This window comes from Peromyscus californicus, unplaced genomic scaffold (assembly GCF_007827085.1).
Source record: "Peromyscus californicus insignis strain IS unplaced genomic scaffold, ASM782708v3 Scaffold_10__1_contigs__length_136768540, whole genome shotgun sequence".
Lineage (NCBI taxonomy): Eukaryota > Metazoa > Chordata > Mammalia > Rodentia > Cricetidae > Peromyscus > Peromyscus californicus.
Genome location: NW_026294391.1, coordinates 105,452,049 through 105,465,953, shown reverse-complemented (window position 1 = coordinate 105,465,953; position 13,905 = coordinate 105,452,049). Strand labels below are relative to the sequence as shown.

The 13,905-nt window shown below is 34.3% G+C and overlaps 1 protein-coding gene across 5 annotated transcripts in view; it reads right to left on the bottom strand.

Annotated features, from left to right (window-relative positions):
* The window catches only part of Stag2 (stromal antigen 2), a 140,549-nt gene that overhangs the window by 36,795 nt on the left and 89,849 nt on the right, over positions 1-13,905 (bottom strand). For all 5 annotated transcript variants that reach the window (XM_052738632.1, XM_052738624.1, XM_052738663.1 and 2 more), the window contains 8 exons: positions 13,787-13,860; positions 12,378-12,501; positions 11,317-11,415; positions 11,146-11,225; positions 7,052-7,159; positions 6,297-6,408; positions 4,761-4,878; positions 4,001-4,104 (listed from right to left, as the gene is read on the bottom strand). In XM_052738632.1, the coding sequence (XP_052594592.1) occupies positions 4,001-4,104; positions 4,761-4,878; positions 6,297-6,408; positions 7,052-7,159; positions 11,146-11,225; positions 11,317-11,415; positions 12,378-12,501; positions 13,787-13,860 (819 nt within the window). The remainder of the gene's footprint in view (positions 1-4,000; positions 4,105-4,760; positions 4,879-6,296; positions 6,409-7,051; positions 7,160-11,145; positions 11,226-11,316; positions 11,416-12,377; positions 12,502-13,786; positions 13,861-13,905) is intronic.

Here is a 13,905-nt window from a genome sequence, read left to right as displayed (position 1 = left end):
ATCTCCCTCTGTAGACCAGGCTGGCCTCAAACTCAGAGAGATCTGCCTAGCTCTGCCTCCTGAGTGCTGGGATTAAAGGCATGTGCCACTGCTGCCAGGCAACAATCCCATTCTTAATAGCTACAAAAAATAAAGTACCTTGTAATAAACCTAGCAAAGGCTGTCAGAGACCTCTACAATGACATTTTTTAGACAGAAAGAAATTAAAAAGTGCTAAGAATAAATAACTGTTGAATAGACAGCCTGAAATAGGGTATCTCTATCATTCCCTCCAAGGCTCAGGGAACTGGAGACTGAAGTTTCTTTCCTGGGCAGCAGCCGTTTTTATAAAATAATCACTCAGAGGCTTAGTATTCATTACAAACTGCCTATGGCTCAGGCTTATTGCTAGCTAGCTCTTACATCTTAAATTAACTCATTTCTACTAATCTATATTTTGTCATGTGGCCATGGTATTACTGGTCTGCTGGCATCTTGCTTCTTGGGTGGCTGGATGGTATCTGCCCTGAATCCCCCTTTCTTTTCCCTGTATCTCTCTTGGATTTTCCCGCCTGACTTTTATCCTGCCTTACCATAGGCAGAGCAGCTTCTTTATCAACCTATGGTAGCAACACACATTCACAGCGTACAGAAAGACCATGCCATAGCAGGGAACATTGTAGAAGAGAAAACAGAATAAGCTGGAGGATGAGGAGGGATGCTGTAAAACTTTGTTTTCTCAACATGGTATCATTAGTGCACTCACATCAGCTATGACTACTTGCACAAGACTTGCAGCAGACTGGGTCTCTCAACATTCCATCAAGGATTGAAGAAAGATTCATAAAGCCCCACTCCTCCCAGGGGAACTACAAGGGGTTAAGAGATGCTAGAGAAGAGGAACTTATATTGCTTAGTGATATAACCAGCCACTTGGTCAAGTGGTCTCAGCTCAGACAAATAACCTCCCTACTCATATTTATACAAGAAACCTTAATGAATAGTGACCCACCAAAAAAAAAAGAATAAAATGGACATGAAAGAGGAGGTGGTTTATTGGAAAGGAGTTGAGCAAAAGAGGAATTGGTATGAGTATAAGAGATGATAGCCATCATATGTGTATGAAAATGAGAAATAATTTTTTTAAAAGATAGCATTTAGCTGATTTAAATGATCAATCAGAATATAGCTATTCACAATGCAATGACAAATATTTATAGATACAAGTCAAATGGCAGAAATTGTCCATTAATTTTAAATGAAATACATATGAATATATTTCAAGAATACTAGGATGTAATGGTGAAAAAAAATGCCCAGAAAGCATGTAGTAAACTCACTAGAAGGAAATATATCCAATGTGAAAATGGTTGGCTTTTTTGACATGATCTATGTTTTTCTCTTTATATTTATATGTTATTTTTCCTCAATGTGTATGAATTATTATTCTAATAAAATAAACTTATTATTGACAAGAGATTGAACTGGGCATGTTTAATTTTAGCATTGGGGGTCAGAGGCAAGTGGATCTCTGTGAGATAGAGGACACCACAGTCTACAAAGCAAATTCCAGACCAAACGGGCTGCCCAGTGAGACTCTTTCTCAAGAAAGGAAGGGATGGAGGGTACTGAAAAAGACACAAGATGGAAAGACTTCCCATGCTCATGAATAGCCAGAATTAACATTGTGAAACTGGTTTCATTGGCAAAAGTAGTCTACAAATTCAATCCAATTTCCAAAGATTACAATGACATTCTTCACAGAAACTGAAGAAAACAAACTTAAAATTCATATGAAAGCACAAATGACATCTAATAGCTAAAGCAACTCTGAGCAAAGAGAACAACGCCAGAATTAACACATCAAATTTCAAGATATACTATAGAGGCACAGCAACAAAGACAGCACAGTATTAGAACAAAAACAGACAATGGTGTGGAACTGAGGACTCAAGAGACAAATAGATCCATAACCACCTGTTTTTTGATAAAGATGCCTGGAAAATACAATGGAGAAAAAAGACAGCATAGCATCTTCAATAAATGGTTCTGAGAGAACTGGATATACACATGTAAATGACTGAAGCTATATCTGTATTTCTCAGTACAAAAACTAGTTCAAAATGGATCAAAGTCATTAATTTAAGATATCAACATCTGATGCTATTAGAGGAAGACAGAGAAAGCAGTTCAAGGTATGGCAAGGATTTTCTGAAAAAGACTCCAACAGCTTAGGATATAAATTCAAGAAATGAAAAATGGAATCGTATAAAATTAAAAACTTCAATGCAAGAAACTAAGTGACAACCTGCAGAATTGGAGAAAAGCTTTATTAGCTACAAATTTCGCATAAGACTAATATGTAAAATACGTAACTAATTCAAAAGATTACTTTAAAAGTACGAGCAATAAATGGGCTAACGATGAACAGTTTTCAAATTATGAAATACAAATAGCCAATAAACATGAAAAAATGTTCAGCACCCTTGTCCATCAAAGAAGGACAAATTAAAGTAAGGACAGAGATTCTATCTCACCCTAGTCAAAATAGCTGTCACTATAAAAAAAAAAAATTAGCAATAGTATCTGGAGGAACTAATGGGAATAATAGCAGATGAAGGAGGTAGAGGGATATGCCAAAGAAGTTGATATACTTGTATGAAAATATCTTTATAAAAACATCAGTGCAAAATAATAAACACCAGTTAATTTATTTTCAAAAATTCAATACAATCACTCAAATCTACTTTCGGATAGAAAGAATAGGAACATGAAACATGGTTTTTGGAACTTATGTAATAATGCTATTAAACACTATTTTAACTTACTCCAGATTGTGAGCCATTAGACATAGGTAATCAGTTCAAAATTCTAATTTGCTACCCATAATTAGAAAAAACAGAAACAAAACATAAAAATAAGACAAAATGAAGAAAAAAATTAGAAAAAGGGGCTAGGATGAAGCTCAGTGTAGAGCACTTGCCTAGCATGCACAATGCCCTGGGTCCATTCCATGGCATTGCAAAAAAAAGATGATTAAATAACTAAAATATGAGTAACGAAAACAGAAATAGAACAAAAATATACAGACTGTTTCACAAACTGGTTCAGTATTATTTCCTGAAAATTTTAACATATAGATACACATATATTTGTGCTGTGGATATCACTCTGCATAAATAAAATGCTGATTGGCCAGTAGCCAGGCAGGAAGTATAGGCAGGACAAACAGAGAAGAGAATGCTAGGAAGTGGAGGCTGAGGCAGGGAGACACTGCCAGCTGCCGTGAGGAGAAGCAACATGTTAAGATACTGGTAAGCCACAAGCCACGTGGCAACTTACAGATGAATAGAAATGGATTAATTTAAGATATAAGAACAGTTAGCAAGAAGCCTGCTACAGCCATACAGTTTGTAAGCAATATAAGCGTTTGTGTGTTTATTTGCATGTCATAATATAAAAACCCATTTTGCATGTCATATTTGCATGTCATAATATAAAAATGCATTTTGGGGGTTTGCAATAAAACATTTGAAAGTCTATGGATTTGCAGATATTTGTGAACTTCTAAATAAATGATTAAAATCTGATGCTTAGAAATAGGAATTACTTTACCATCATGATTAATAACCTCTGCTTTCCTTCTAGTTTCATATCATAATAAAACTATGAATTTATAAATATACCAAAATATTCAAATCCAGAACTCTACACATACACACTACATGTGGTCTGGAAGGTAGTGTCACTCACTGCCATGTCATGTATCAACAAAAGATGTTGTGAAAATCAAATTTCTTAAACTTCTACTACTTTAGAATTTACTTATATATGTATGTATGTATATATATATATGCATGTATGTGTGTGCATATATGTGTGTGTACATGCAAAAGTAATTAGAAAAGGATAAAACAGAGCATCAAACATTTTCGTTCTGTGGTCAAAATGGACTAAAAAAAAAAAAAGATACCAAAAATAGAGAAACAAAGTTGAGGATAACAAAAACATATTGACATACCCTTTTTCCTGTCCCTCTTCCCACAGGAGGATGACATTCAGCTGCTTGTCTAATAGTACAAAGCATTATTTCAATCAAAGCACTCTCTTGTCTGTCTGTTAGAGCTAAAAAAGAAAAATCAGAAAGAGTTAACCTATTTCTTTTCCATATATGCCTCTTGTAACTATTATGTAAGTTTGTTCTGCCCATGAACAGGAACTGACCTAATGTACTAAAGAAAATCCCACTATTATCACAGAAAAGATCAGAACAAATTAAATCTTACCTTTCTAAACTTCAGAATTCTGAGTAAGTTCACTTTATATACATAGGCAACAGAAAGTATGAATCTAACTGACATACACATACAATTTTTAATATAGATTTTCATACATAAATATATTGAGACAGGGTCAAAATATAGCTCAAGCTAGCCTAGAATTTCTTTAGTAGTCCAGGCTGGAAGAGAATTCATAATCCTCCTGCCTCATCCTGCCAAGCACTGATATTACAGGCATGTGCCACCATACCTGGCTAAAAATACTAAATTTTGATAGCAATTACATCTTTGCACATCACCCAATATTCATATATATGAATATGAGACAGGGAATGTGTTTAAGAGTTAATGTTTGTTCAACATATACAAGGTCTTGAGTTTGATTCCCAACACTGCCAAAAACAATTATGCAAAGTTATAACACTAACAAAAACTAACAGAATGAGCAAAATCTATTTCCAAACAGTATGAACAAACAATAATGTAGTTAAATATCCTTACCTTCCTCTCCACTAAGTGGCTCTTCTAACAACAAACTGTTCATACATTCCCAGTCTTTCAGTAGATCAGTAGCACAGTCCCACATGCTATCCACAAGGTATGCTGCATGCTCATGTAACTAAAATTTAAAAACAACATCATGCTCTTAGACAAACAGCACACTAGCCTTAGGACAAAGGAACAGATGCTTTGTCGACACCATGGTAAATTCTTAAAAAGCAATCTAGTTCTTGAGATCAAATGGATGAAAGAACAAAGAACTGCTGTAGTTTGCTGTATCAAGTAAGCCTTGTTAATCATTATTATGTCTTAGCACATTAACATAAACATTATTTTACAAAAAGAATAAATACATACTTCTTGCTTATTTGGAACTAATATTACATCAGTTAACTTTCTTAATTCTTAGCTATACTATGATTTTTATTTTAACTGAATGAAAGTAATAATGGTTAATTAAAGCAATAAATAAATTATTGAGTCAATTTATACGGATCATTCTCTTCATTCTGAAAGTAAAAGAGTATAGTTTTCCAACTTGTTTTAAAACTTGAGGTTAATCATGGAAACAAAGTTTTTGGAGAACATTATTCATTTCTCAAACTTTAAAGACAAGTATCTTTCTGAGGAAATATCATCAATAATTACCAAACTGGATGTAGCAATATACAAAAAGGATCATGTGATAACAAGATTTGATTGTTATTTTAAAAAATATAATTCAACACATTTATAAAATGAAAGACCAAACAAACATAATACGAAACCTAAATAAAACTGAATTTTGAGCCCTCGTAAAACATTTAACAGACAGAATGCTAAGTTAGTGAAGACTAATGTAAATCTGGTTCTACACTAATATTAATACAAGACATGAAACTGGGTGTTATAGCTCACATGTGTAATCTCAACACTCAGGAGGCTAAGGCACAGCTGGGGGCGTTGGTGGTGGTGCACACCTTTAAATCCAGCATTCAGAGACAGATGCAGGTGGATCTCTGTGAGCTTGAGGCCAGCATGGTCTACAGAGTGAGTTCCAGGACAGCCAGGACTGTTACACAGAGAAACACTGTCTCAGGAAAAAAAACCTACTTGAGGCTAAGGCAAATGGATTTGCACAAGATTGCGGTCTGTCTGGGTTAGTGCGCTCTTGTCTCAAACAACAATAATAAACATGAATATTTGCAAACTTAGAATGTTCTAAGCTTTTCTTTTATAGGGGGTATCTCAGCATTCATTACAAAAATTTTACCTACTATTTTAAATAGGAAAGGCAGGCTTAAAAAGATTGAGTAACTTAACCAATATTACATAATCACTAATGAGAGGAATGCAGTTGTAATAATTTCCAAAAATATACACAAATCATGATTGTTGAGTACCTATCTCATTAAATTAGAAAGCACTTTAAAAAACTGGAACAGACAGATCTCTGCTGCATTTAGTATTTGGTTATCTGAAAGATTTTAGATATACATCATTTTAATACCTTTCAAAAGTTTGAAATTAAATATAAAATAAACAACAGAAACTAACCTCACTTTCCAAGAAGAAAAAAACCAAAGTCTTAACAAGGTTGGCGTTTGGACCTTGTCTTCCCCTTCTTTTCATTACGCCATCTTCTTCTGGGTCTCTGCGGCTGAAGAGCCTAGGGACGAAGAAAAACACTCACTTGAAAATTGTATTTGCTTATCACAGAAATGAACGGGTATTCCATACTTAAGCACCTAACAACAGAAAAAAGGAAAACTGGGTAGGTAAGCATGAAAGTATCAAGAAAATAATTGATAGAAACTTTTCATTTCAGTTTTGATAGTCCTTCTAAGTCCTTTGACTCCTCAAATTAGTTATACTGAGTTATAGATTCTTTTTGGAAGCCTTACATTATTTTATACAATGTCTTCCTTTCATGGAAGTAATACAATGACTGACTTAAAATATTTATGAACAAATATGATAAGTATTATTCTCTAAAATGGAACATATCATTTCCTTTTCTTCCTTGAACATTATTTTAACACAACGACTGTTTCCCAGCTGATAGTGTGGCTCTTTCTTTCCTCAGAAACAACAAAGGAGAACTAATGTTACATAACAATTAATAGAAAACTAATGTGCTTACTTCATACCAAATAACTAATCTAATAGTTAGTACACCCCAAATAAACCTTTTAATAGCCTAGTACGTGTGATGAAACATGTTCTCTTTAAGAGTCACTATATAATACTTGCTGCATCTGAAATGGTAAACAACACCATAAAGTAAAAGAGTAACCAGAATATAAATTTACTTTTTGTAGAGAAATTCGCCAGCTGCTACTGCTACCGGCCGGTGAGCGGAATAAACCAGATGATAGACATTTTCACAATCTTCCGCAGTAAGAACTTCTTCACTACTCCTGAGAAGAAAGAAGTAATAATGGAGACTTTAGTAATATGATGACTCTATCAAAATTTCATGAACTTAATTTCACAAATTTATGTTAAAAATAAACAGAATTTTTATTTGAATATAACCATTTGGTAAAACTTTGCCCCAACAAAAACGTTGTCATTAAGTGTGTCATTAAGATCAAACATAACTGTCATGACGCACAATTACGAATGAATGTAATATAGGCTAGGCATGTTGGTGCTTGCTTGTTATCCAGCACTTGAGAAGTACAGGCAGGAGGAAAGGACATCTTCAGCTATACAGGAAGTTCAAGGTCAGCCTTTGTTACATGAGCAGAGGTGGGTAAGGAGGGAGAGAGGAAATAAGACAACAAGCACACAAAGCAAAATAAGAGTGAATAGAGGAAATGAAAATTTAAATCATTAAGAGACTACTGCGCTGTCTCTGTCTGTGTCTCTGTTTCTCTCTGCCCCATACATATGTAGCCATCAGAGACCAACTTGTGGGAGTCAGTTCTGTGTATTTAGACAAGGTCTCTTGTTTCTACTGCCGTACTACATATTCAAGGCTAGCTGGCCCATAAGATTCTGGCTGTTTTTCTGGTCTCTGCTTCCCATCTCACCAGAAGAAGACACACCACACACATGCAGCTTTGTATGTGGATCCTGGACACTGAAACTGGGTTGTCAGGCTTATGCTTTTCCCCATGGCACAAACTCTTGGCCCATGATTTATTAAGATTTTGTTCCTTTTTTTTTCTTTAAAAAGAATGTAAATGAATATGACATCTTGGTAAGATTTTTGTAACTATATCTAAAACTACCTTCTTTAAAATTACTGCAATATGGTACATTTCAAATAAATAGGGGTAAAAACCATCACCATTTCACAAACTACTATAGTCAATGACATAATCTAAGTAAAATATTAATGATGGCTGCTTTTAATATGCTAATTTAATCTTTCTTCTATTAATACTTAAACTCTATCTCAAAAAATCTATATCACAGAATGTGGGCATTTTAAATTTTGATAGATTTTTGCCAGATAGTCTTGGAGGAATTTTTATACCTGTTCTAGTTTGAGCTCTATTGCTGTGATAAGATACAGACCAAAAGCAACTTAGGGAAGGAAACGGTTTATTGCTTCTCACAGCTTCTAACCCATCAAAGAGGAAAGCTAAGGCAGGAATTTAGTGTAGGAACATGCAGTAGAAACAGAAGCATAGATCATGATGGAAAGCTGCTTACTGGCGTGTTCCTCTAGCTTACTCAGCTACTCTTGTTATACGGCCCAGGCCCACCTGCCTAGGAATGACAGTGCCCACAGTGCAGTAAGCCCTGCTACATCAATAAGCAATTAAGAAAATGTCTCACAGACATACCCACTGGCCAATTTGACAGACTTAATTTCTCAATTGAGGTTCCCTCTTTCCAGGTGACTGTGGTTTGTGTCAAGTTGACAAAAAACTAACCACCACAGACCAATTTATGCTCTTCCAACATTGTATATGGGCTTTTCTACATATGATGGACAATACAATTTTTTAAATCTTCCCCAGTGATGTAGAGAAATCTTATGTAAATGGCTAAATATGTCTTCATATGGTTAAATTTCTATTTTCCTTGGGGCCAAAGATCTGATCTATAACTCTTGACTAATTTCCTATTAAATTTCTGTACCTTTGATGTATGGAAATTCATGCCCGGGATGCAAATATCTAACGTTCTAATCTAACATTTGTTTTCTGGGTTCCTGACAAAAATATTTTCAGGTTTTTTTTATAAGCTAAATGACTGAATTAACTGTCTTGGGAAATGAACTAAGTACTTATATAACATATTAGGCAAGCATATACTATGGAGCTACATTCTCAGGCCTCTTTCTACTTACAGACAGAGACATTACACAGTTGTTCCACCCTCAGTCTCTTTCAACATCCCAAGTGCTGGGATTACAGGTCTGTATCAGCACACTCATGTGTGTTATCAGGTTGCCCCGATCCCTCAATATAGCCTACTTGTCACAGGAAAAAAAAAACAACAAAAACCAAAAACCATTTACTGGCTGTATTTTCTTTTTTTTTTTTTTTACCAAGGAAAAGCAATCCTCATCCTACAATAGAACCCTGATGCATACATACTGTCTCTATTTTTACTTAGTTTATTCAAGTAACAAATCCTATCTATTTCTTTGTGTCAGAATTTTGCCTACTCCCCATCCCTGTCCCGCAGAGCTTAGACTGGAGCTCACAGCCTTGGATATACTAGGTAAGTGCTTGAGCGCCTGCAATGGACTCATCCCAGCACCAATGGCTACTCTTGAACAATACATTTTCAAAACGAGTTATCAATCAGATTATAGTGATTTTCTAAAGATCCCTCTTTGCCAGTCTTATTAAGATAATCTAATCAGGTTTAAGAAATCCTTCCTACTTCAGCCTAGGAAATATCTGCAACTATTGGTGCACACAATTTATTTTATACATATGCTATGTGTATGTATAATGAGTTTCTTCTTCATTCCCAGGTATTTTTATAAAATATTTGTATTGCTTTAAAAGTGAACACACTGATTTTCGAGCATCCCAACCTAATATCCAAGGACTTGCTAAGATACAGGACATGATAAATATTTCAGAAAGCAAAGCACAATCACTGGTGAAGAAGATGTGGAAGAACTGAAGCTGGTGGGAATGTAGAATAACATAAACACGGTATAAACACTATGGTGTTTCCCCAGAAAATTAAACAATGGACTGAAAATGTAGCCCGGTAATACAGTATATGGCTTACCATGTGAAAGGTACATGGTTCAATTCCCAGCAACCTCATCCCCACCTACTGCAAAAGTCCCAGAGAATTACTATACCATTTAGCCATTTCTTTTCTGGGTACATGCGAAAGAACTAAAGGCAAGATCTCAGATAGTCATGAATATTATCTATGAACATAGTTCTTTTAACAACGGAAAGTTGCAAACAGCTCATGGTTCCACCAACAGAAGAATGGAAAAATGCAATATGCTATATGCATACAGTGAAATAGTACCCAACAAAAACAGAAGAAGCAAATCCTGATACATGCTTGTGTGTGACATAATAAAAGTTCAAATATTACTGCTCTACTTCCATGAATGTCAATGACAGGAAAATTCATTCAAGTGGAAAACAGAAGAGTTGTTATGAGAATATGGCAGAAGAATGAGGAATTATATATTTAGTGAATATAGTTTCAATATACATGATAAAAAAAGTTCTACAGATGGACACAGGTTAACAGTGGCCTAATAAAATACCCACTGCCACTGATCCTTATGTTTAAAATAGTCAAAATGGTAACTTCCATGTACTACATATTTTATTGCAATCGTTTTGAAAAATAGAAAACATTTGTAGCACTACTATCACATATTTATAGAATAAATATTTAATTAAGACTTATTTACCAGTAGTATAGAAGCATAATAAATTTCAGTAAATGTTCATACTCTGAATACATACTTCTTTCCATGAACTAAAATGTTCAGCTTTATTTCTACAGCATCAAGACCAGCTAAAAAGAGAGAAGACTCCCAAGAGTCTTGGAAGACATGAATTCTTAGCTCAGTTACAATTTCACAGGCTCAATAGTTCTAGCTTCCTGTGTTTTCTGAACTTTACATGAAGAAATTAAAAGTCTAGCTGGGGTTGGGTTTAGAGTAGTTCATACCTGTAGTCTCAGCTACTTGAGATTGAAAGCAGAAGACACATTTGAACCCAAGAGTCCAAGACCTTTACCTCTAGATGGAAGGATGGATGATGGATGGATGAATGGATGGATGGATGGGTAGGTAGATGGGTGGATAAAATTTCTAGGCTAAAATGTTACGACTGAAGTTATTAAAATTTAGGCCTAAATATATGTGAACCAAGTGATTATATATAATATATATATCAAAGTATTACCTAAATATTTGTACATAAGTAATATTCAACAAATATATACTTACTGTAAAACAAGAGTGAGCAACTTTATTGCTTGTACAGCAACATCATATTCTTTGTCAAGGGTCATAGACACAATTCTATCCTAAGAACAAAAACATTAAAGTATTTTTAAAGGAAAACAAGAATAGTATTTCAAACTACAAATATTTTTAAAAACTTTAATGCATACTAACCTTGAATCGACTGGTAAATAGTTCCAGTTTGGAATTAAGCTCTTTGTTATAATAAAGCCCTTGTAGAGCAGTAAGACATTTGAGTCTTACTTCACCTTGCTAAAAGAAATAAAGAGACAATATATTCAAACCATGTATTTCCAAGTTCAAAATGAAGGACATATTTTCTACTTTAAAATTTAAGCAGCATTTATTCAGAAACTGAAATATTTGATAATGAAAAATAGAAATCAGTACAAAACATTAAGCAATGACAAGACTACTGTTTCTTTAGGTCAGTTGATAATATTTCTCAAAAATTTATCAGAGCAAAATAAGCAGCATATTTCACAGCAAGTAATATTTAGAAGTATTACATACAAGGAACTTCTCCAAGGCTAATGAGGTGACTTAAAAATTTAGTTTAAGAAAAAAATATGTATTAAACATCAAAAGTCAAATTGTATGTAAGGCCTAATTTGACTAAGATACATGTTTATCAAGACAAGATAGAAATTAAAGAGAAACTGAACTGTAATTGTAAGGCTGTGGCAGAATACTTGGTTAGCTTATACAAAGCCCTGAGAGTTTCACCCTCGGTACTGAAAAAAAAAAAAAAAAACTAAAGGAAAGCTGTAAATACGTAAGACTCACTTAACAAAGAGATCTTCTTAGTGCTCTATAGAATGTTTTACAATCACCACCTACATGATCCTAATTATTTCAGCAAAAACATAAAGTCGAAACTGAGGATTAAAGCAGTGTCCAGGATCAACAATCCAGGGGACTTTGGGTTAGAGACCAAATTTTGACAGAGCATATACAAAAGAATAAAAAGAGGGGTTTCAAGGGATGTGGCCTAAAGTATGCATACACAGATATCTATTTCAGACAGGATCTCTCTATATAGTCCTGGCAGTACTGGTGCTCACTTTGTAGATCATGCTGGCCTCAAACTCAGAGAGAGACTCCTGCCTCTTGCTGCCAGAGTGCTGGGATTTAGGGTGTGTACCACCATACCTGAAATCTGAAGACAATCATACCTATGTATAGATGGAAGACTCAATGGGGGCACATCTTACCTTATCATGCATAGTCCAACCAACGTATTTTAAATAGCTGTCATTAAGGAAGGCATCACTATACATCTTCATCCAAATGCCAATCTCTTCAATGCATATAGCTCTGATTTCAGCTATTGCATCCCTAAATGGAGGAAAGGCAAGTTATATAATCAGTGCTAATATACTATCGGGGATATAGTCTATTCAAAAGATGTCAAGTATTTCTCATCTATTATTAATATCCCATCATGTTAACTACTCTTGAGGATCAAAAAGAACTGAAAGAAATCATGGCTACAAATGTTAACATGCTTACAATCTAACTGGCAAAGAAAAATAAACATAAATATTTAAAATTAAACAAAATTGTTTCATCACTTAGTTAAAAACCTGTCTCATAAACAAAATCCTACGTTCACTAGACTCGTGGTTCTCAACCTTCCTAATGCTGTGACCCTTTAATACAGTTCCTCATGTTGTGGTGACCCCAACCATAACATCTCATTGCTACATCATAACTGTAATTTTGCCACTGGCATGAATCGTAAATATCGGTGTTTTGATTTCAGAAGATAACAGGGAAACAAGTATATAGCAAGATCATAATCTTCCAAGGATAATTACTTTATACCAATAACACTCATTTTAGCCCATGATTTTTTTTTTTTTTTTTTTAAAGATAAAGTCTCACTATGATGCCCAGGCTGGTCTCCAACTCCCGGGCTCAAGTGATCCTATTGCATCCTACTCTTCGAACATAAGTATGTGTCACCCTACTTGTCTTTTACTAAACCATTTTGAGTTCATTTTTTATAATGGTGAGTCATTGAAGGCAAAGGATTAACACACAGGACAAATGTTTTAAGAAACTGAAATAATCAATAAACATGAATATAAGGGAATAAGCTAAGAGAATAGTGGCCAAAGAAACAAAAATGCAAGAGTTAATGTGGGAATATTATAAAACAAGTATTAAATGGATTCAGTAAGTACCAAGTTGAGGAAATCAGACGGAATAAAAATGGTTCCAATATTTGTGAATATGTTATAAACTATGCTAAGATTACCTTTCTCGTCTGCTAATACAAAATAACAAAATGAAGCATCTTACTTTTATCTAATCCAAACCTTCCCAGTGAAATTAATAGAAGAGAGAGGAATTAGCACATGCAATCTAGCAACACAATATATCCTACAGCATTTTAAGTATTTTGTATCTTTTCTAAATAATAAGAGTACTTTCCATTCGCTGGACTATAAGTCAGGCAGAGCATTGCCCTTTATTCAGATAGGAAGTATCAACGTCTGAGCAGTAAAATCAATTTCCCAAACTTACTCAGTTTCTAACATTTAGTTTACTATAACACTCTTTTCCTTAATTTGTACTGTCTAAACCACAAACAAACAAACAAACAGTCTTGACTTACCGGTATCTATGTACAAACACTCCTTTAAATATTGCATTCATCATATTTTCTATTTCATCTTGATTTTCCTGAAGCTATAAAGAAAAACATACCATTTCTTTTGAATTGCAAAGGAGTAC